The sequence below is a fragment of the Ascidiella aspersa genome, chromosome 9, assembly GCF_963924565.1.
Source record: "Ascidiella aspersa chromosome 9, kaAscAspe10.2, whole genome shotgun sequence".
In the NCBI taxonomy this organism is placed as follows: Eukaryota; Metazoa; Chordata; class Ascidiacea; order Phlebobranchia; family Ascidiidae; genus Ascidiella; species Ascidiella aspersa.
The window spans coordinates 24682141-24704077 of record NC_139455.1 but is presented as its reverse complement, the minus strand read 5'-3'; the positions used below and the strand labels follow the sequence as shown (position 1 = coordinate 24704077).

Below are 21937 nucleotides of genomic sequence, written 5' to 3'. Positions count from 1 at the left end.
CAAGTTTTTTCCCGTTATTATTTTAGCATCGAACCAGTACCGATACTACCACATTATATTGTACAGGCCCCGATCCAATATTATCCGGTATTAAAACTCATCCTACATTTCAACTCACAAGTACCCCTTTTTTTCAGACTTTCCCCGTTTCAACCCCAATGACCGCCCCACCAGCAATGAAGGCCGCTTACCTTGAGTCACTTAAGCTGCAGCTCGGCAGGAACCTGACGAACTTCACGAACAACGTGAACCAGCTTCCTCCATCGAGGAACGTCAACACGAACATATACGAACAAAACAAACCGAGACCTATCTCTAAATCCGACCAGGGAAGCAGGTGGGGCTCAGTAGAAATGTCAGATATGTTCGTTTGTGAGTTGTATTCAAGGAGAAGCTTGAAACTTTCTGGCATACTTTTAACGCAGGGTTTCTTAAACTTTCTTTACCGCGGACCCCTATTTGTTTGCCTTACACGGAAAAGTGTGGGCCACAAATTATTAGAGATAACATCGTAAACATATAGACTTCAGAAATTTGCTGTTTCCGGTCCCGAAAATTTAAAATGAAATAAAGTCTAAAGAATATTTTCAGTGCATAAACATTTTCTTTTTAACTGCATTCTATTTTTTAGTTAAAAGAATTGATTGCTTAAATATATAATCTAATATTGTAATTAGGGCTTCATGGACCCCCTAAAACTAGTTCATGTACCCCCAAGGGATCCATTGACCCCAGTTTAGGAACCCCTGTTTTAGCGGGATAGGAAAGTGTTAGAAATTTTAAACATGCCGCCTAGATAGTTTCAGTTTGTTGACAAACACCAAACACGCTTTTGCACAAAGCCCGGTAGAATTTTAAACTTTTCTGCATATTTATGAAACAAGTTAGAAATTCTATACGAGTAGGAATGTTCCGATATGTGGCGATTTATTCCCGCACCCGATATTTTGGGCAAAAAGTATCGCTGCCCGATACAAGATGACGTCATTACTATTAGATATGTCCGATAATATTATTTCTACAAAAAATTCTGGTTAAATTAGGACGACATGGAGTCTTGTATTTATGACTTTATCACACGCCAACAAATACCAGCACACCGGCAGGTTTTCGATTTTTGTTTTTATCGCCCCTCCCCCCATTTACCACAAGAGAGGTGCGATCCCCGTCTTTGTAAATTTAATCAAGCCACACGCAAAACAAACTCATGTCAGCCAAACGAGTATGAATGCCCGATATTTGGTGTTTTATACCAATCTCCGATATATTAAAGAAGAAATCGCTTTGTTAGATCAAAAACCTCTGCTGGAACCCCTATAATAATTAACAAACGTCAAACGTAGAATAGCATATGGTGCGAGCCACTATCGCTACTTTCAATCGTGTACCTAGCTATTACAATTACACTAAAGACATATCGTAGAACCCAAACCAATCTGACGCGTTTTATGTTTTAGTCCGTCCAACGAGGTGGCACCCGGTCAAGTTGGCCCATCTGGCCGAGCGGGCCCAAACGGCTCTGGTTACCCCCCTGGACAAACCGGCCCGGCAGGCCGCGGAAACCGACAGGCGCCGAATAGAAGACCCCCAATGGGTGAGTGATCCAATTTTTGAAAAGTGACTTTAACCGCAAAATTTTAATTTGTGATTTATCGTCTTGTTGTTTGCCACCCAATCTTTTAACTTTTAAATTATTAATTGGAAATTCTTATGAAGCCATACGATTTAAAAAAAATACTTTCAGTTCTTATTTAGTGGTTTTAATCACAGAAATCATTATATATCAACCCTGTTACCAACGGATTTACCTTGTTGGCGTCTATCACATCGGAAATCCCTAATCCATAGCCAACACGCTTGACATTTTTTTGCATTAAAAATTATTTTCTCTGTGAAATGATTACGTTTGCTGCAAATTTGGTCCAATTTTCCAAATCGTAAAAAGTTTACAGAAAATCGTTTCGTTAAATTAAGTTTTTCTTTCAGGTTTGCGCCCCGACGCTTCAAAATTCGGCCGATCCAATGACGTCATACCCTCCCGGGGTCACCCGGCGCCACACGACCCCGGCCGGGAACGCCGGCGCCCCCCTGGGGACTCCCCTGGGGCTAGTGTGCCCCCTCAGATCCTCCCTCCCACCAAACAACCCCCGGATGACAGACAGAGGGTAAATCACCAACAACAGCAGGTGAATTGAGTTTTCGTGTAAAAAACTGTACAATAAAAATACTAAAAGCCATTATATTGGATAAAATTGACATTTTTCCGGTCGTAAAAACTTTATGGAATGAAGTCGGGCTCAGAAAAGGGCCAACAATGAAAAGTATGCGCTGTAATTTTTTGTGGAAAACTTCTTACAAGTCGCGAGCGTGCTTTATCAGAAGTGAGAAGTCAAGCGCCTTTAAACGAGATGATGTCGAACTTCTCAACCTTTTAGGCTTTGAAATTCATTATCAAGCTACATTACAGATCCATACATAGTAAAAAATAAAATGTGCAATAAAAAACTGTGCAAAAAAATGCTAATATGAGGCATGTCTCCGTAGAATTTTTTCGCTGGTATTGGAGGAAACTTCTTACAAACCAATCTCCAAAAATCCAAATATGTTAACTATTATAGTATTTACCCAACAGAAAGTTTTAAATTTAAGCAAAGGAGCAGTTCACGATTTAGAATTTAAATAGATTCAGGGGCATTTTGTCTCGTTTTGGAACACAATAAAAAAATGTAAAAAATGTTCATGTAAAAAACCTTGGGTAATTTAAGTTTAATTTTTTTTTTTTTATGTAATTTCGAAAAAAAATTTTTTTATGTAATTTCGAAAAAGGCATTTCTAAGACACCGATATATTGTAATGAACACCAGTTGGTTACTGTATAAAAATTTCTTGTCTCCAGGGCATGATGAAATGGGCCGAGGAGGCAAAGAAGCGGAACCCGGGCCCGGGGATTCCCCCGCAGTTCAAGGACAAGATCATCCAGGACTTTCGCTCCAGGAGGGGAAACCCCCAATTCGCGTCCACATCGGCGGTAACAAGTGAGTTAGGAATTTGTCACTTGGTCATAGCGGGAAGAGATTAAGATTTTGGCTTTAAATGACGATACGACTCGAACCAGCGGTTCTTTGTCACTTGGTCATAGCGGGAGCTTATAACAATTCCAGCTTTAATTTGATGTTATGATCACTAGGATTTGCCTTAATGGTTCCTTTTTGAACGTAACTTGTTTCAAATAGAGTTAGCTCCACTAGGCAACATCTCAATAGATAGAAATCGTTCTTCTGGTGTAAACGAAGTATAAACCAAAGTAGCTTGTTTCAGTTTATTCAACATTCTCTTGTTGCATGTGCATTGTCGTAATACTTTTATAATAACCGTCTTCGAACACATTCAAGCAGCTGTAATGCAATATTTTGTGAAAAACACGATAACGAGTCTTTGGTTCAGTGAGATTTGAAACTTCTCGACACCAATTAGGTTTTAGTGTTATAAACAACATTTATTCGTTGTCTGCTCCTGCACATTTTGTTAAAGTAAAATTATATGTATTTCACTTGGGAATTGTTCTTCAGTAGCTTTGTCATTTTACAAGTTTAAAGAAAAAATCACAATTATATAGATCAAGACCTTATGTGAAATTATTTTTTCACTTTCTTCGACTTACCCGCTCTCCAAACTATGTTTGTCGAATTAATTAGTCAAGCCTGGCTTCCGATATTGATTTCGTAACAGTTTTAGCACAATCTTCAACGAAACCAATTTTTTTACTTTTTTTGCAGAAAGCGTCGCTCAAATTTTAAAGCCTCAAATTTGAGTGTAGCTGGATAATAATTCAAATAATATATGCTTGTGCGGTTGCGCCTATAAAGACCGCTCCGTGGCCCCGAAAAGAAAATGTTGAGAAACCCTGCTCTAAATTATTTATTATTATTTACGTTTGATTTGTGTTCTTAATCAATTACCTAAAGTTTTAGCGACTGATAACGAAATCATAACATTTTGAACCCAATGCTTAAGTGAAACCAACCTTTTCTTCTTTTTTTTCAGAAAACGTCGCTAAACCGACCACCAACGGCGCCCCACCACCGGTAGATGGCGACAAACAGCCGCACAATTGCGAGTTATGCGGCTTGGTGAAAGTTCAGTGCAGGTATTGCGACAGCTGTAAGGCATACTTGTCACGCTTTAAACCAACGGTTAACAGCCGAAGAGGTGCGATCGACAAAGCGTGACCGTTTCGCTCCACTGGCTTTTCAAGCGCTGCGCCGTGGGACCTTGACGTTCTGCTTTTTTGCGGGAGCTTTGGCGTTTTTATTCAACTTTTCGGGTTTGAAAAGGTTCTTTTTTTGCTATTGCAGTGGTTCTTGAACATTTTTAGATTTGGGCCGTTAAGAAAGTTTTGACTTTATTATTATGCTTATAAACTTCTCTAAAGAAGCCAACGTGTTTGCCTACCATGGATATTTGTAATACGCATAAGTTTTGCAAAAATATGAAAATTTCGCGGTACATTTTTGGATGTTGGCCATTCTGAACATTTTGACATTATTAATTATTATTAATAAATTGCAAAGCCAAAAAGGTCGAGTATATCGACATCATCTTGATTAAGACGTTTCGATACGAGCTTGTATCATCTTCAGTTAATGTTAATTATTATTATTGTAACCTTTTATATCTTAACATTATCAGTTATCTAACGGATAGTGTGCATATTAACACTGTACTTAAGTCCCACATTGTTGCCTACCATGGGTGTTTGTAATACGCATAGGTTGCTTTGCAAAAAAAAATTTAAAATCTTTCACAGCTCGAGAACCACCGCTTCAATCGATCCCAATACGATGCGTTGTTATTATTTCTTCTTGCGCGAATCGTGATCGCTTTGTCTTGTATTTTGGCAAGCAGTATTGTCTATGCTTAAACCATTTACGCTGTCAATCGTGAATTTAAAGCAAGTGATTCGTTTTTGGTTGAAATTGATTATTTTTTGGTGCGAATTTACCCGAATCTTTCCGTTTTGTGGTGCCGACTAGAGTTTTATTTAACACGGTTCTAAAGTTTCGCCTAAACCGCTGTAGGTACTAAGTCGCCGCCATATTTCTATTCTAAGTAACCTGTTAATGCTGCAGGGTTGCCATAAAGTTTTAAAATCTACAAAAGTTTTTCAATTGATTTGCGTGTTGAAAAGCTTTTAAAACCCTATGTTTTTTCAAAAATCTTTGAATAATCTTTAAATTTATTTCTTGTTACGTGTTTAAAACATTTTTCAACCATTTTTAATTGTGCTTACAGTGGTATTCATACTGTTTTGTTTCCGAATTATTACAAAAAACGTCCAGCGACTCGTTTTACGTCTTTGAAAACCTACAAATTTTCTTTAAAAACTCTTTGAATGTCTTTAATTTTTTTCATAAAATTTTGTGGCAACCCTGTGCTTGGCATTCGACGAGTCCAACTCGGCTACTCGTGCATAAAAATCAATATCGCTATTTTGTAATGCTAAGCCGAGTACGGCAGGAGTTTTTATGCTTAAAACCGTGCAACTTAAAACTAAATCTCTGCGATTATCGTGTATTCTTATGTAATATACTGCGGTGATATTAAGGGAAGGAGAATCGATTTTTTTTTCATTACCTAATTTTTATTTGAACTGCGAACAATTTCTAATCTGATGTTCTAAAAATTTGGGGCATTTCGTCTATTTATTTAAAAAAAAACAGGCACTCTTAAAAACGCAAAACTCCCGGTAGTGTTTGAAATTTAAAAGTCAATTTAAAATAAAGTGTTATTCACCATTTTTTTGGAAAATAGTACACGTCAATTTGTGGTTAAAACTCCGCCACTGCTTTGGTGCTGTTTTCCGATGTTTCGAATATTGTTTTCAATTTTACAAGATATTTTTATGGTACGCGCACATTTCTTAAGGTTACCTAAAAACCTTAGTTCCCAAACTAAACTCTGAAACCGGATTTTTGTTTGGAGAACGTTGTTTTTTCACTTTAGCATGCGTAGCAACTTAATGGCAGTATTTCTGTTACTTTTGTGTTTGTGTTTTTCCAGCTAAGGATTATAAAAGCGAACTCGCTCGATTTTTCATTCTGAACGGTTGGTTTCCTAAACTTCGAAGACATAGTTTTTTTTTTTATCATTTTCTAACAGAAATCTCACAAGTAGTGTCCGAATTTGTTTTCTGAATACTTAAAACACGAAATAAGAAACAACGCCAATATTTTCATTTCGCATAAAATGCATGAAAGTTGCCCCTTGTTCATATTGGAAATATACTTCTTTTCTCCTTATATCTACGGTTGAACGTTAATTGTGTGGGAGTCGTTTATTTCGGCGTTTTTTATCCGCAAAAAATCGCGTGCTTATTTTTCTACCTTTACGTCATATTGTGTGACGTCACACGAATTTAATGACGTTTCTGTGACGTGCGTGTTTCTCGGCGAGTTTTAACGAAGTGTATAATTGAATGAAGATATAAATCTAAACAATTAAAGCGTTGGCATTATGAGTTCTCACTGAATTTGTTTTTTTCTTCGCCTACTGCCCTAGTATAACGCACACACGTTTATTTTTGAAGGTTTTTTGGAAAAATATTACCTGTATGTTTAGTAGAATGTCAAAACCCATGCGGGAGTACGCCAAATTTTAAATGTTTCGAGTATTCCTTTATTCATTTTCAACAGGTTTTCAATTCGAAACGGTCCAATATTGACTTTTGATATTCCTTCTACGTAACTACAACCTCTAACAATTATCTTAAGATTTATTCGAAACTTTTACAAAGTGCTACCTACTCCTCCGCGGGCTTGACATTAAGCTTCAAAAAAGTTCTGCTATGCGAACCTCGGTTTATTTGTCTTAACTGTCATTATTTACAACATCGTTTAATTGTCAGCCCATGCACTTGCTTTCCATTGTTACGCTCGCTTGTTGTAGCATTGTGACGTAATAAAGACAAAGAGCTATTACAAGTGCATTTGATTTGTATATTTCAGCAACAACCAACAGAAGTAATTTTATGGTTTGAAGAAGTTGAAAAAAGTTTTTTTTTCTATATATTTTTGCCATAAATTACAACCAGTTAAAAGTACCAAAAGTAAAAAAAAAATTGCAATGAAAAAATTATCTATCAAGTTTCTTCAGAAAAATAAACTAAATTTCAAATGAAATGAGAATTTAAAATCGTAAAAAGGTAAGACTATACCCGAGTCAACAGTAAAATGTTTACTGAAAGATTTTAATTTTAATTTGGAGCAATTAGAAGCAAAAAAGTTTTTCGATCAATTTATAGCCTTGGTGTTTTTGCGATTTTTGACGATTTTCAGAAAATCCAATTTCAAGGGGAATTTACCGGATTTTTTTAACAAAAACCGGTTAGAACCGCCTTAAACCGGTTTAATCCAGATTTTGGAGCAATTAGAAGCAAAAAAGTTTTTCGATCAATTTATAGCCTTGGTGTTTATCCGATTTTTGACGATTTTCAGAAAATCCAATTTCAAGGGGAATTTACCAGATTTTTCACCAAAAACGGTTAAAACCGCCCTAAACCGGTTTAATCCAGATTTTGGAGCAATTTTGAAGGGCCGCGTGATAGCCGTACATTTATTGCACTTTGTTTTAAAACTACATGAGGCTTATAAGTTTTATATTGTCTCTGCGTGGTTCTGACCCACGTGCCAAAGAAGTGGTCCTGAGTACCCGTCGAACTATATTTTGGGCCAACTTTAACTATACGTAAACCCCAAATTTTTCGTGCTTCGCGGATATAATACACAATTAGAGCTTGACTGTGTTATTAATTTCCGGGTAATTTCCGTTGTTAACACCTTTATTATAATCGTCGGCGGTATTTGTAAATAGCAATTATATAATAAAGCGTTTATTGAAATTGTGATGTAAAAGTGATTAAACTTATAAAAACAATGGTCTTGTGAAAAAAGGGCGCTGGTCTAGAATCCTACCACTTTTATTTAAAGCAACAAACGAGCTGTCAAAATTGTACCACCTCCACCACAAACAAAAGGTTTAAACATTTACCTCTTATGCCTACCTACTAAATAAACCTACCAGCACATACAAAATGTGAAACTGCGTAGAATAATAAAACTTGGAATTACGAACTATTTGAAGAAAATAGAGGCTGTTTCTCACTACCTGTTCATTTTTTTTTTTTTTTTTTTTTTTTTTTTTCTGTCGCTATTGTGTAAAGATAATAAAAACGTGTTTTTTACATTTAGATAACTTCTTATTCGGTACCAAAACATATCTATATTTTGCGTGTTACAAAAAAAAATTATCGTGGAAATAAATGCCCTACTCCGCTTCGCAATTCGTACCCTACCTTCGTGGTGGCACCTGTTTCCTGGTGGAGACAGGTTTAATAAAGGGCTTGGCCCAGACCATTACTAACCGTGTTGTGCTATTTCCGGCCCTTTTCTTCAGTTGGAAGAATCGAGCCAAAACGATTACTACAACTTACATTCCATCAGCTAAGTACAGCACTTTGTTTTGCAACAAACTGCAGGTAGCTGTATGTTGAGATTTGTTTGTTATTATCTTGGCCTGAATTTTTCAAATGGTTTGCTTTAGTAAATTAATCACAATTTACCAAACTCATTAAAGCAAAACATTTTAGTTAATTTTTGCTACACTTTCGACCAACAAACGAAAGTTTTTTCATACAGTTTATATCCTTAATTTAACATAGTGGTTTTGCATTACAACAAGCTAATAACACCCGACTTGTGGCTTTTGGGCGCAGCAAATTGCTCCCGTTAAGAGCTTCACTGGATGGGAATGTATTTGGCAACTCGGTTTAGTGCTTATTGTGAATTGTTGTATCAAGTTTTGGCGGTGAATTAATCTGCACGCAGGATATCTGACATTGTCAGAATAAAAAATACTGATTAAAATTAACAGCTGATAATTATTGAAAAAAAATTACCGTATTTTTATTTCGGGGAAATCCCCGGGGATTTTTTTTTTCAAAAATTCGCAAAATTGAAAAAAAATCAAAAAAACTTTAAAGTCGTTTTTTGGCTTTATTTTAGGTGTTAGGGGGCTGAAACTTTACCATGTTATTTCTACGCCCAAGGCGCATCTACGCACCAAGTTTCACCCAAATCGGGGCAGGTCGATATTTAAAAAATGCCAAAAATCGCGTTTTTTTGGATAATTTTTATAAAAAATGTCTATTTTCTCGTTAATTATAAAGAATTGGACTATATAAGTATCACCGTTGGATTCATATTGTCCTAGCGCATCTTCTGTGAAAATTTCAGCACAATCGGAGCAGGTCGAAAAAAATTTGAAAAAAATCGCTGGTATATGCACGTCGAAATTGGCCGATTTTGCCGATTTAGCCCTATGTTATAGGATAGTGATAATTTGAAGATAATTTGATACTGATAATTTGAAATGCGCTATAATAAATAGTCAAGCGTTATATCAAACAGACACATCTCGTTCTTATAACTAATTTTAGGCTGCGATAAGCTTCATGTCGTCAACCTGTTATTTAGAAGTCGTTTTGGGAAAATTGTTGATTTTGAAATCCAACTTAAGATGAACTGTGTATCACCAGAAGTATTTTAACCACCAATCTTAAGAATCCACAAACGCTACTGTTTTTGAGAAAATCACTTCAGAATGAATAAATGATAATTTGCAGTTTCTCCAAGTGCGTTTGGACAAACTGCAAATATTTCGGCTGGCTAAAAAATTTTTTTTTTTTATTTCTTAGTATATAACAAAATGTTCTTTTTCTAATATATTTTTTTGAAGTTTTTTTTAATTTAAGTCCGTTTTTTATCGTTTTTTATTCGAAGGTGTCTTAATTTCTTTAGCTGAGTTTTTTGGTGAGTTGGTATTTGTAGGCGCGATGTTTGTAACTTTATAGTACTCTCCCACATCCAGAAAAACACGTTGATTTGTGAATCACCGTAGTGCTATCCACTCTTCCAACGTACAGAGTTGTAACTAACAACAATAAACATGCAACCAACTAACTATAATGACACTTGATTACGAGCAGTCTTCTTCCAATTGCCCAACGAAGTAAAAAAGCTGCTTAACTTCCTAGATCGGACAAGCTCATCGATAGGTCAAGCAGCACTTCGCCAATCTTGATAAAGACCTCTTTAAAACTTAAATTTCGATTTAAGTAATCCTCGATTAAACTTTCGTTTGTTGGTTGGCGACGAATAGCTTAGTTTCTCAATAAATGGAACTGAACCGTGAGAATTCAAAGTTGTTATTTTCGTTTCTATTGTTTTTCACATTTATATTTTTGCAGAAGCCGCTTTTATAGTTTGAAGCAAATGATGTCAGTTGACTAAAAAGTTAAAACAAACACTTTTAATTTTACTTTTAAACGTTACTTTTGAAGTCTACAATGTAATGGGCGTATATCTTTAATTAATGGGCCGTATAACAGCTTATTTTTATCTTTTTTTTATTTTAACTAGTAATAATCGCGCCTCGGATAAACCTCATCAGCTACGATATCGCCACTGTACAAAGTCAAACTCACTTCGTTTACTTTTTTTTTCTTTTTTAGGCAAGAAACTCAGATCAAAATTATTTGTATTAAAAACAACCAAAAGTTTTACCAATGTTAATGCTTTAAGCTACCGATTATTAGAGTGAAAATGGGAGAGCTACAACCTCCGGACAACCGTTTCATCCAACAAGGGAGAGGTACGGAATCCATGTGGAGGGGAGGCGCCGCACAGGGTTGAATGGGTACGGTGGCTGTTGGGCACCTAATTAGCGGACAAAAAATTATTTTTCGTTAACAAGTAATCTGCGTTTAAACTTTCGTTTGTTGGTTGATTCTCGTTAAGATATGAATCAAAATTATAAAAATTACGTTTCACGTAAGCGACGACGAAGTGTTTTTTTAAGCTTTTTTTAACTGCAGAACATGTCTGCAGATGCAAGAAATAATTAAAGACTCATTGCAATTTCCCACTTCACGGTTTAAGGTTTTTTGCTTTCTATTCACGGTTTAAGTTTTAGGGAAAGTCGGCAAACTGTCGGCCGCAGAGCCAATTTTATTGGGCCGTGAGACAGTTTTGTATTGCTTAGTTTTATAATGTATTTGTGGGCCGCGTGATAGTCGTGGATTCATTGTTTAATCCAGATTTTGGAGCAATTAGAAGCAAAAAAGTTTTTCGATGAATTTGAAAATTTGGCAAGGCTATATACCCTTGGTGTTTATCCGATTTTTGACGATTTTCAGAAAATCCAATTTCAATGGGAATTTACCGGATTTTTCAACAAAAACCGGTTAGAACCGCCTTAAACTGGTTTAATCCAGATTTTGGAGCAATTAGAAGCAAAAAAGTTTCCTTACTGCAACTAAAGCTGTCGTAAGACTGTCACTTAATTCCACTTTATTCTATAATAATAATTATATTAATTAACTGAAGCTAAGTAAACTAAATCTTCAGCTAAACTGAAATTATATTCTACACGAGATTCTGCTGCAACTGTAATTACTGCTAGTTGTAAAATTACAATAGCACGATTGTTTGGTAATAATTGTCCGATGTAAAGCGGGAATTGTGCTGCAGCTTGAAACGCCGCCGAAAATAAACTTAATTGGCTATATAAGCTAATTGCTGGTCTGATTGAGTTTAACTTATAAGATAAACTTACAAAGACATTAATCAATAAAACGGCGCTGGTCTAGAAACCTACCACAACACAGAATATTTGGGTTAGGGTGTTGATTGGCGTTTGGTTTAGGGTGGGTCAAGTATTATTATTAAGTAATGCCTGACCCTCCCTAACCCAAACGCTAACCCGCACCCTAGTTCAAATAATAATGTGCAATGTGGTAGGTTTCTAGACCAGCGCCAATTAAACATAAACGCACTATGTTCTTAGCCCGATTGTAAAGTCAAAAAATGGATTTTAACAGTAATGTAATAATTTCATTGTGAATACCGTCCTCTCCAGGTATATCTATTTTGTATTTACGTTGATCATACGTATTACTGTATTCGAAAATATAGAGATAGAAATGGTAGAAAATGGGTTCAAGTAAAGCAAACAGTTTTCTTCTGAACCTGGATACGAAAATGAAAAACGTTTTGTGGAAGTGTTTCTTAACAAGTCAGGACGGACATTTTTTGACGTACTTGGCGAGCCAGGGGAGAGTATTTCTTCTAAATTGTTGCAATTTTTTTAAATACACTCATTCTTTTAATTTGTGCTACGCACCTGGAAACTTTCCATGGCCAATCAGTGCGACGCGGTGCAACAGTTGAACAACGGTGCACTAGGTCAGTGCTCCGCAACCGGTGTGCCGCGGTGTGAAAAGACTTTTTTACTTGCGCTTTTTCTCGAAAGACACTGTATAATTTCAATAAAAATATAAAAGCGTGTATTGTGTTACACTGTATAAAATTTTTTACTAATAATACCCGAAACGCATAGTTAAGCGCGCATTTTGTTTGTATGCAATAATTCTGGTAAACTTACTTTCCTTATATTTAAACTTTTTTGAAAGCTAATCGCAAAAAGTCGTAATTCTGAAATTAATTTGAAACAAAATCAAATACCACACAATTACGATTCTAAACAAAACAGCAATTTTTTTGTACAAAGGCGAAATCCATAGACTCAAACCCTTTTTTTAATTATCATCAGTCTCTGTTTGCACTGCAAATTTTGCTTAACACTAATTTCTGACGGATCAGTTGGTAGTGGGTGGTAGCGAAATTTGGTTCTTGATTTTGTGATTGGCGAGTTTTTTGAACTACTAATTTTGATTAGTTCTCAGTGTCTAGGCTCATTTAACTCATACTTGCATTTATTGCGACGGATTTGGGCTTACATTGGCGAAACAAGATGGTACAGTTGACGGGGATCTAAGTTGTGGATAGAGTTTAGACACCAGGCTTTGGTTCTCAGTAACTGGAATTTTTTTTGCGACACGCGCCAATCTTTCGTTTTACAACTTAATTTTGTCCTAATTTTGAGATGTATTTTAGCTCTTGAATGTTGTTCCATAATTTTATCTTGGTTGGTGTTCCAGAAAATATTCGAACAATAAATTACGACGAAATACAATGCTCTCGTGAGCTTCATTTCCCAATGCCTATTTTTGTTTTCTTAATGCCAGAATTCCTTTAAATTTCGCAAATCAGCCATCGTGAGGTGTGACCAAGGCAAGTCATGGGACTTTGAGCGGGTGGTTTAAAGCACTTTAAAATGGTTTCGAAACTGTGGTCCCCACACGGCACAAAGCGTGTGGCGTCAATTGCTTCCTGCGATGTTGCCACGACAAGAGACGAAATACCCGCGCCTGCTCAACTTAACCACATAAACTTGCCTCCGTGTCTATATTACGAAGTGATGAAGTGGCTCCAAGTGGGAAATGCTCGTTACGAGTGCGCAGCCTTCCATTTTAGTTCTTAGATGCGCGACGCAAGGAAATGACAAGATGCACGTTTCCTGTTTTGCTGCTTTACTGAATAACTTTTACTCGCCTGCAACCTGCCATTAGTTCTCGATGATGACCTTCATTCACAACGAGACGTAACGCATTTTAACCGATATTTTATGATTAATTTGACTTTTAGATCAGGGCAATCAGTAAAAGTGTTTAATTCGTTCATTCGAGGGAAGAAATTAAATGATCAAATATAATTTAAGGCAACGCTTTGCATTGAGTTTTGTTATTATTAGGACGCTAATTTTGACATTTTTGTAAAGTTAAGGTATCGCCTCTTAATTATAAGAACAGTTTTGAAAACGCGACTTCATGCATGCGTTTACCATTGCAATTATTGTTTAGAGTTGTTTGTATTTTCTGTTAATTTGTCGAGATGACGCTGACATCTGTTTCTGTTCTTTTCCTTGGACTGATGATTGCAATTCCAGACACTCTTTCATCTTCCGTTGGTATGTACAATAGTGTTACACTGTGTCTTTATGAGTAATAAAACCTTGAACATTTGTGTCATAACTGTTGTTATCTTCCATATGTGTTGCTGCAAGGAATACGAGGCATTGTACCTGCGTTGTTTTTTATTGCTTTTTAGTATTCTGATTTGGTTAAAGGAACACAACCAACAGTTTAGAACGCAAAAAAGTAATTCCAGTTGTTAATTTGCAGTTGAATGGAAGATTATTATTCTCTCATTTAGAATTTAACTTTTATACGAAAAACGTTGTATTACGCAAAAATAATATTATTTCCATTTTGATGTTTGTGGTTTGTAATGATGATATAAAAGCTTGTCAACTAGGATAGGATGCAAAATTAAAGCAACATGTGTTGTTTTACAGCAATAAGGCATTCGAAAATAGAATTTACTACACAGGGCAAAGTACCAACATATCTCTCTTGTGGTGTAAACAAAGTTATAAACCGAGGTTTCGGCAAAGTCACATAACGTTTTTACATCCTAATTATTTAACCCTGATGAGGTCAGCTCGTATCTGTTGCCGAAATGTCGGTTTATAGCTTCGTTTACACCCGAAGAGCGATTTTTCTAAATTTTACAAAATCTTTGTAAAGTCTTTTTAAATATGTGTTTGTTTTTAAGAAGATGCAAGAACATGCGCTTGGTATTTATTTTGAGTCAACCAAGGGGGTTACCCTTTTTTTTTTTTTTTTTTTTTTAAAATCCTTAACATTTGGGTGGATTTTGCGCATACATCGCAGAAAACTCGATATGTTCATGGTAAAATCGCGAAACATGTGAAACTTTTTTACGAGAACGCATACCTCTTTAGCGCCACAGGCGACCGATGTAAAAGTTTAACAAAAAAATTAAAAAAATATTTCCAAAATTTAGACATTTACTCTTTAGCGTCACCTGACGGTTGTTAGTATTACTTCTTTACCGCCCCAGGTGGTCGGTGGTAAGTTCAGTTTTTTAGGTTGCACAGCTGTTAACGCTTCTAAAGACACATTACAATTTGGTAAATAATATATTTTTATTAGCAGGGAGCCTTGTAGATTTTTTACATACTTTTAAAGTCGTTTTAAATCGTTTTTAAATATATATTTTAATACTGTTGAAAACAGCATTGATTATACTTGTACTAAACTGACATTATATTTATTCTCAGTAACTTGCGACACTGATTTCACTGACTTGGCCTACTCGATAAATCCTGTGTTTTGCCCTGAAAATTGCTGGAGACAATATCCTCGAAATCAACTTTGCGGACTTGAGAAATATTCGGGCGGATCAATTTGCCTTGCCGCCATGCAGCTCGGCCTAGTTGACGGTAAGTAGGTCTGCTGCTTGTTTTTGGACAGTTTCAACTACAAACTTAATATTTCTGGCAAGGTTTGTTGATTTTGTATTTTTTATATCACTTGAATAAAATGATCTTTCTATTACACGCTTTTAAACTTGTGAGCTAAACTTATCTACTGTTCCTACAACTAGTGTGTTGTGGGTAATAATATAGGCTGCATGTTTTAACTTCAGATGTAAAGAAACTTAACAAATTGGCCAGCAAAAACACTTGAGTTTGTTTGTGTTGTTGTACAGTAACTCTTTGTTTGTGTGGTTGTAGTACGTTTTTTTGTTATTGTTTCAAAAACTTGTTTGTGTTTTTGTTAAAAAAAACTGTTTTAAGATCTTTCAAAAGAACTTGTTTATCTCCTTAATTTACAGATGTTAGTGGTGGCTTCGTAAAAGTCTACAAAAACATTGAAGTTTCTTTCAAACCCGTGGGAGGTTTAAGATACGCAGTGACATCCCACAACTGCTCACGTTCTGCGGTCAGCTACACATTCGACAGTAAGCGTCTTTGTGTTTTGTGTATTATGTTAGACAGGTCTAGCTTCAGACTCGGTGTCTAAAGCAGTTTTAATTACATTTTTTTGTAAATCACGGACTAGTGTGGAGAACCAAAAAAATGAAAAAGGTTTGCAATAACGTATAGGTGAAAATTAAAATGTCATTGATATTCAAATTATTTGTAAAAAATTTAGACTGTAGAGAAATGAAAATGAAAATAGTTTAGTAGTTTTTTATTTTGTGCTTAATGCAGTAACCTGTAATACGAAGGGGAATGCGATGTACGCTCTGAACGAGGCTTGGTGCCCCCCTGGATGCGGGGGTGATTTGGTGCTAGGAAGCGACCCCTACCACGTAAATTCGTCGGTTTGCAGCGCTGCTGTGCACGCCGGGAAGGTTACCAAAGGTAAAGTTTGATCGAATGTTTAAACTGGACTGGGATGGGTTAAATTGAACTGGTATGTGTTTCACTTTGGGTGGGCTTTAGCTGGGCTTTGGCCGGGCTTTGGCCTGGCTTTGGCCGGGATTTGGCCGGGCTTTGGCCGGGCTTTGGTCGGGCTTTGGCCGGGCTTTGGCCGGGCTTTGGCTGGGCTTTGGCTGGGCTTTGGCTGGGCTTTGGCTGGGCTTTGGCTGGGCTTGGGCCGGGCTTTGGCCGGGCTTTGGTCGGGCTTTGGCCGGGCTTTGGCCGGGCTTTGGCTGGGCTTTGGCTGGGCTTGGGCCGGGCTTTGGCTGAACTTTATTGTGTAATTATAAAATATCACTTCACGCAGAGCAAGGCGGTTAGGAGCGATCACTATAACCGTACTCTCCCCTCAAGCGTAAACTGTTGTTCAATCTTTAGAACATGGAGGTGAAGTGACCTTGTACAAATTAAACGACGTGAGATCAAACTTGAATGGATCAGTGAGGAACGGAGTGAAGAGTGTTGGTTCTTCGAGGTCATCTGTTAACATCTTTACATTCGGGTGTGAGTTTAAGCAGTTATGTTTCTAGCTTCAAACCAGGGCAGTTGTGCAATAAAAACATTTTGTCGTGTTATTTGCTTGTTTCCGTAATTCTTTATTGTTTGCAAAGATGCACAAAAATAAATTGAATCTTAATCGCCTAGTTGTTCCCAACCTCGTATGGCTTGTACCCTCCAGTAAAAATTAAATAAATTGCCCAACCCCACCATAAATTTCGATAGGTTGATTACTATAACGTCACTATAAACGGAACTGGAACAAGACAATCCACATTTCCAATAAACTAATAATTGTGCACAACGACTTGTTGGTGAAAATCATACTCTTGATTCTCAAATGCTTTTAGCACCCTTGAGCATTAGAAACGGTACCCCTGACTGGGAACTGCTTTGTGGTTAAGTCTACTCTTCAAATTTATAAATAACCTGTTTTCAGTTTTCAACGAATGTAAACTTTCAACCCCAGTCTGTCAGAACAACGCTACATGTCATGATATCAAATACGGATTCGGCTGCAGCTGCACGCCTGGCTTCCAAGGAAGAATATGTGACACAGGTAGGGTAACCAAATCCAACGCATTTGGCTTAAATAAATCGCCTGACTTTGTGGGGCAGGTTTAATTAGAAAAAAGTAATTATTAGACATTTAAAAAAGCGCCTTATTTTGTCTAAAAGGGATTTTTGACACAGTTAAACAGTCATGACTTTTTGTTTTTTTACTTTTGTTTTAAACCCTACAAATAGCAACAAAAGGATTAAGATTTTGTTTACCAAACATCGTTTACCTTCTTCATTTATAAATCAAGACAAATTACAAATAAAAGCTTGTGACAAAACGATCCCCGTTAAGCTTTCTGTGCGGTGATTTCCGTCGCCAGTAAAAGAAAATACAATTAGTGGTTTATCGAACGTTAATTTAACCTATGTTTGTTCAGATTTTGACGAGTGTGGTCATGCAAAATACAAACCAACCAGTCAAAACGCTATAATTATTTTCACCCTAGTGTGGAGAAACAAAAAACAAACTAGACGGGGGTGCGGTTGTTGTATATTTTGTCAGGGGGTATATTGTCAGGGCTTAGTGTTTATTTTTATTTAGTTTTAATTTTTTTTTGAAATTGATTTTATTTATTTATTTTTTTTTTTTTTCAATTTTATTTTTCATATTCATTTTTTAATTTTTATTTTTTATTTTTTTTGTGTGTTTTTTATTTTTATTTTTTTATTTTTTTTTTTATTTAATATTTTTTTTATTTTACACTTTTTATTTTTTAATATTTTGTATTTTGTATTGTGTATTTTATATTATATATTTCATATTTTGTTTTTCATTTTCCTTAACTTGTTTCTGCAAGCAAAAACAGATATGGGCCGAAAACTTCCCCACTTTGATGCGAAAGGGGTTCAAATATGGCGTAGTATTTGGGGAATGATCGAAACATATATTTGATAAATAGAATTTGCGTAGATAATGTACATGGCCATTTTATTACATTTTGGCCAGAGCTTACGTGTTTGAAAACCAAATATTATCATTCTCCTCAAGACTTAAAATGGTTTAACGCCTATGGTTTGCAATACTTTTGCAAACTTTTACTCGGTAAATTTTTACCATGGCTTGGTCCGAGCAATCACTGTTAAAACAGACTTTAAATCTGTAGTTTTAAACAATATGAAACACACTATTATGTGCCTAATACGCAAACTATTAAATCGAAAGTTTTGCTAGTTGTTTAGGCCTGATATTGGTATGTTGGTTGGAGCAACATGCACAACAGGTGCTAACAGAGAGGCATACACTGCCTTAAGATTTCGCATTTAAATTTGCGGCGGTAAATACACCCTATTGACACTTGATTATTAGGCGAAGCTTATCGCAAAGTAATTGGTCGCCCCAAAAAATGCTGACGCCGCATTTAAAGCAAGCATTATAAATGAGTCGCCGATATTCTGCTTTGAACATCTCTACTCGCAATGCTTCCCTCCGTTAATTTTACGGTGGGTGAAACTTTATTCACGGCCTTACCTCTTTGTGTATTACCGCAACAATACGATGAAATACGATTTGGAGAATATTGGAAAAATCGTATTTGGAGAATATTTGCTATTTGCACCTGTATAGTATGTTACACACAATTTTAAGTTGTGTAGGCCTGGTGTTGATATGTTGGATTAGAGTTGCCACCAGATTTCGCATTTAAATTTGCGGCGCCTTTGATGCGAAAGGGGTTCAAATATGGCGTAGAATTTGGGGAATGATCGAAACATATATTTGATAAATAGAATTTACTTAGATAATGCATATGGCTATTTTATTAAATTTTGACCAGCTTACGTGTTTGAAAATCAAATATTATCATTCTCTTAAAGACTAAAAATGGTTTAACGCCTATGGTTTGCTATACTTTTGCAAACTTTCACTAGGTTATTTTTTACCATAGCTTGGTCCGAGCAATCACTGTTAAAACAGGCTTTAAATCTGTCGTTTCAAACAATATGAAAAACACTATTACGTGCCTAATACGCAAACTATTAAATCGAAAGTTTTGCTAGATAAGTTTAGGCCTGATGTTGGTATGCTGGTTGGAGCAAGATGCACAACAGGTGCTAACAGAGAGGCGTAGACTGCCTTAAGATTTCGCATTTAAACTTGCGGCGGTAAATACACCCTATTGACACTTAATTATTAGGCGAAGCTTATCGCGAAGTAATTGGTCGCCCCAAAAAATGCTGACGCCGCATTTAAAGCAAGCATTATAAATGTGTCGCCGATATTCTGCCTTGAACATCCCTACTCGAAATGCTTCCCTCCGTTAATTGTACGGTGGGTGAAACTTTATTCACGGCCTTACCTCTTTGTGTATTACCGCGACAATACGATGAAATACGATTTGGAGAATATTGGAAACATCGTATTTGGAGAATATTTGCTATTTGCACCTGTTCTGTATGTTACTCCAATCCAACATATCTACACAATTTACGTAGATAATGCTTACGGCCATGTTATTACATTTTGGTCAGCTAGCATGTTTAAAAAGTCAATATTTTCATTCTCTCTAAATCAGTGATTCCCAAACTTTTTTTCTCGCGAACCATTTTGAGCTTTTGTACAGTGTTGATGTACCACCTAAGTTACACCTTACCAGAATATCTCAAACTTTAACTCAGTGGTTCTTAACCTTTTTTCAGCCGCGCCCCCCTTTGGTAATTTTCTCATGCCTTGCGCCCCCCTAATATTTCGACATTTTGCAATTAAATATCACTGAGAAAACAGGAAAATAGTGAAGGAAGGGATTGTTGGTCGCGCGAAGCGCGAAAAATTTTGAGTTTTAGTTGGTCGAATTGGCTAAACTGCAACCGAAGAGGCGTTTCGCATTGGGCACGCAACAAATTGCGCGAGCTCGACACATTGATTTTATCGAGCTGATTTTGACAAACGTGTTGCGAGGGCATTTACTCCACAGTTGTAAGAGTTATTATGTCGAGCGCAAAAAATGTCAAGCGCAAATATTAAACATTGCGTTATCGTGTTTCAAAAGATGTAACGACACACAATACAACGGCAATATTGCAAAAACAATATAGTTTCGCGCAAAAAAAGTTCGACTCCCCCTGTTGCTATAGCCTGTTATCATATATAAAATATGGATGAAAAATAGTCCGAAAGGGCGATAGCTTTTATCGTTTATCTATAAGTTAATTTAATAGGACGGTGATACCATGGATTTTCTAAAAGGGAACTATAAGATTCGCGCGCAGCGCGAAAATTTTTGCAGTTTTAATGTTAAAGTTGGCAAAAAACAGAGTTTGTATGTAGGAATTATGCCTAACCCAAACGAAACCATTAAAATCACTGCAAAAATTAAAAATATATAAAGTCGAGCTCGCGCCCCCCTTAGAATTCCTGGGCGCACCCCTAGGGGCATATATATTAAACCAGCTAACAATTAGCGTTTTATTATCTTGAACAAGATAAGTGTTACGTCATAAACGTGCGAAACCTCAAGTTAAGGGTAACTAAAACGCAGCACGGCAAATTACCCAATCTGAAAGTTTAAAAAGTTGAACGTTTTCGAAATTTATACGTATGCTGAAGTTAGTCGCGTACCACCTGAAAGACTCTCGCGTACCACCGGTGGTACGCGTACCACAGTTTGGGAACCACTGCTCTAAATGATTTAACGTCTATGGTTTGCTATACTTTTTCCAACTTTTACTGTGTAAATTTTTACCATGCCTTGGTCTGAGCAATCACTGTTGAAACAGAGTTTAAATCTGTAGTTTTGAGCAATATGCAAACACGTTTATGTGCCTAATAAGCCACGTTTTATATTGAAAGTTTTGCCAATTTAAATCCAATAAACGCAAGATTTATTTATTTATGACGCCATGTTATGACGTAGCTTTGTAACGTCGTCGTTAAGAATGCGTTAAACTTAAGCTTTTTGTTGTTGCGGCCCTTGTATAATTATATTTGCTTAGACCTGGTGTTGATATGTTTGAATGGTGCAACAATTACAACATGTGCTAACAGAGATGTGTACACTGCCTGTAGGATTCGCATTTAAATTTGCGGTGGTAAAATATTTTGTGTTGTAAGAGCAATAGGTTTTTTTACTTAGAGAGGCCTCTTTATGAAAGGCAAGTCGCATGTGCATAGTTTTACTAGGCAAGCCACTTCCAACACAATTGTTGCACGCGCGGGACAATAGGGCGCAGCAGGGATGCCAGCAGCCGCCTCGTCGCGACGCGAGCTGGACAAAGCAAGCGAATATGAACGAATTCTGTATGAAAGTTTTTCTGCTGCTAGATGGCTGTCGTTAGCTACAAGGTGCTAAAACGCAATATTTCAGGTTTTTACCCCCCAAGCAAAGGCCCCTGGGAGTGCAGCCTCATAAACTTTTACAAAGCACCTACATACCACTCTACGCCATGTCTGAAAATTTGAAGGTTCTACGATGTCTACTTTTTCTATAAAGCTTCGGACAAAACTCGGTCTGAAACAAACCATAGGAAACCATAGGAAACCAAAAAAGAACTAGACGGGGGTGCGGTTGTTGTATATTTTGTCAGGGGATATATTTTCAGGGCTTAGTGTTTATTTTCAATTTTTACTTTATATTAATTTTTTTTTTTTTAATTTTTTTTTTAATATTTTGTATTGTGTACTTTATATTATATATTTTGT

At 36.4% G+C, this 21937-nt stretch overlaps 1 protein-coding gene and 1 pseudogene across 1 annotated transcript in view; one reads left to right on the top strand and one right to left on the bottom strand.

The window, feature by feature from the left end:
* The window catches only part of LOC146134582 (uncharacterized), a 28636-nt gene extending 23516 nt beyond the window's left edge, over nucleotides 1-5120 (top strand). Inside the window, exons 16-20 of the mRNA XM_083397847.1 lie at nucleotides 138-337; nucleotides 1458-1594; nucleotides 1987-2186; nucleotides 2897-3035; nucleotides 4045-5120. Of these exons, the coding sequence (XP_083253973.1) occupies nucleotides 138-337; nucleotides 1458-1594; nucleotides 1987-2186; nucleotides 2897-3035; nucleotides 4045-4229 (861 nt within the window). The 3' untranslated portion in view covers nucleotides 4230-5120. The remainder of the gene's footprint in view (nucleotides 1-137; nucleotides 338-1457; nucleotides 1595-1986; nucleotides 2187-2896; nucleotides 3036-4044) is intronic.
* A 5279-nt stretch (nucleotides 5121-10399) lies between these two features.
* Nucleotides 10400-10532, bottom strand: LOC146134581 (U4 spliceosomal RNA; annotated as a pseudogene).
* Between the last annotated feature and the right edge of the window lie 11405 nt (nucleotides 10533-21937).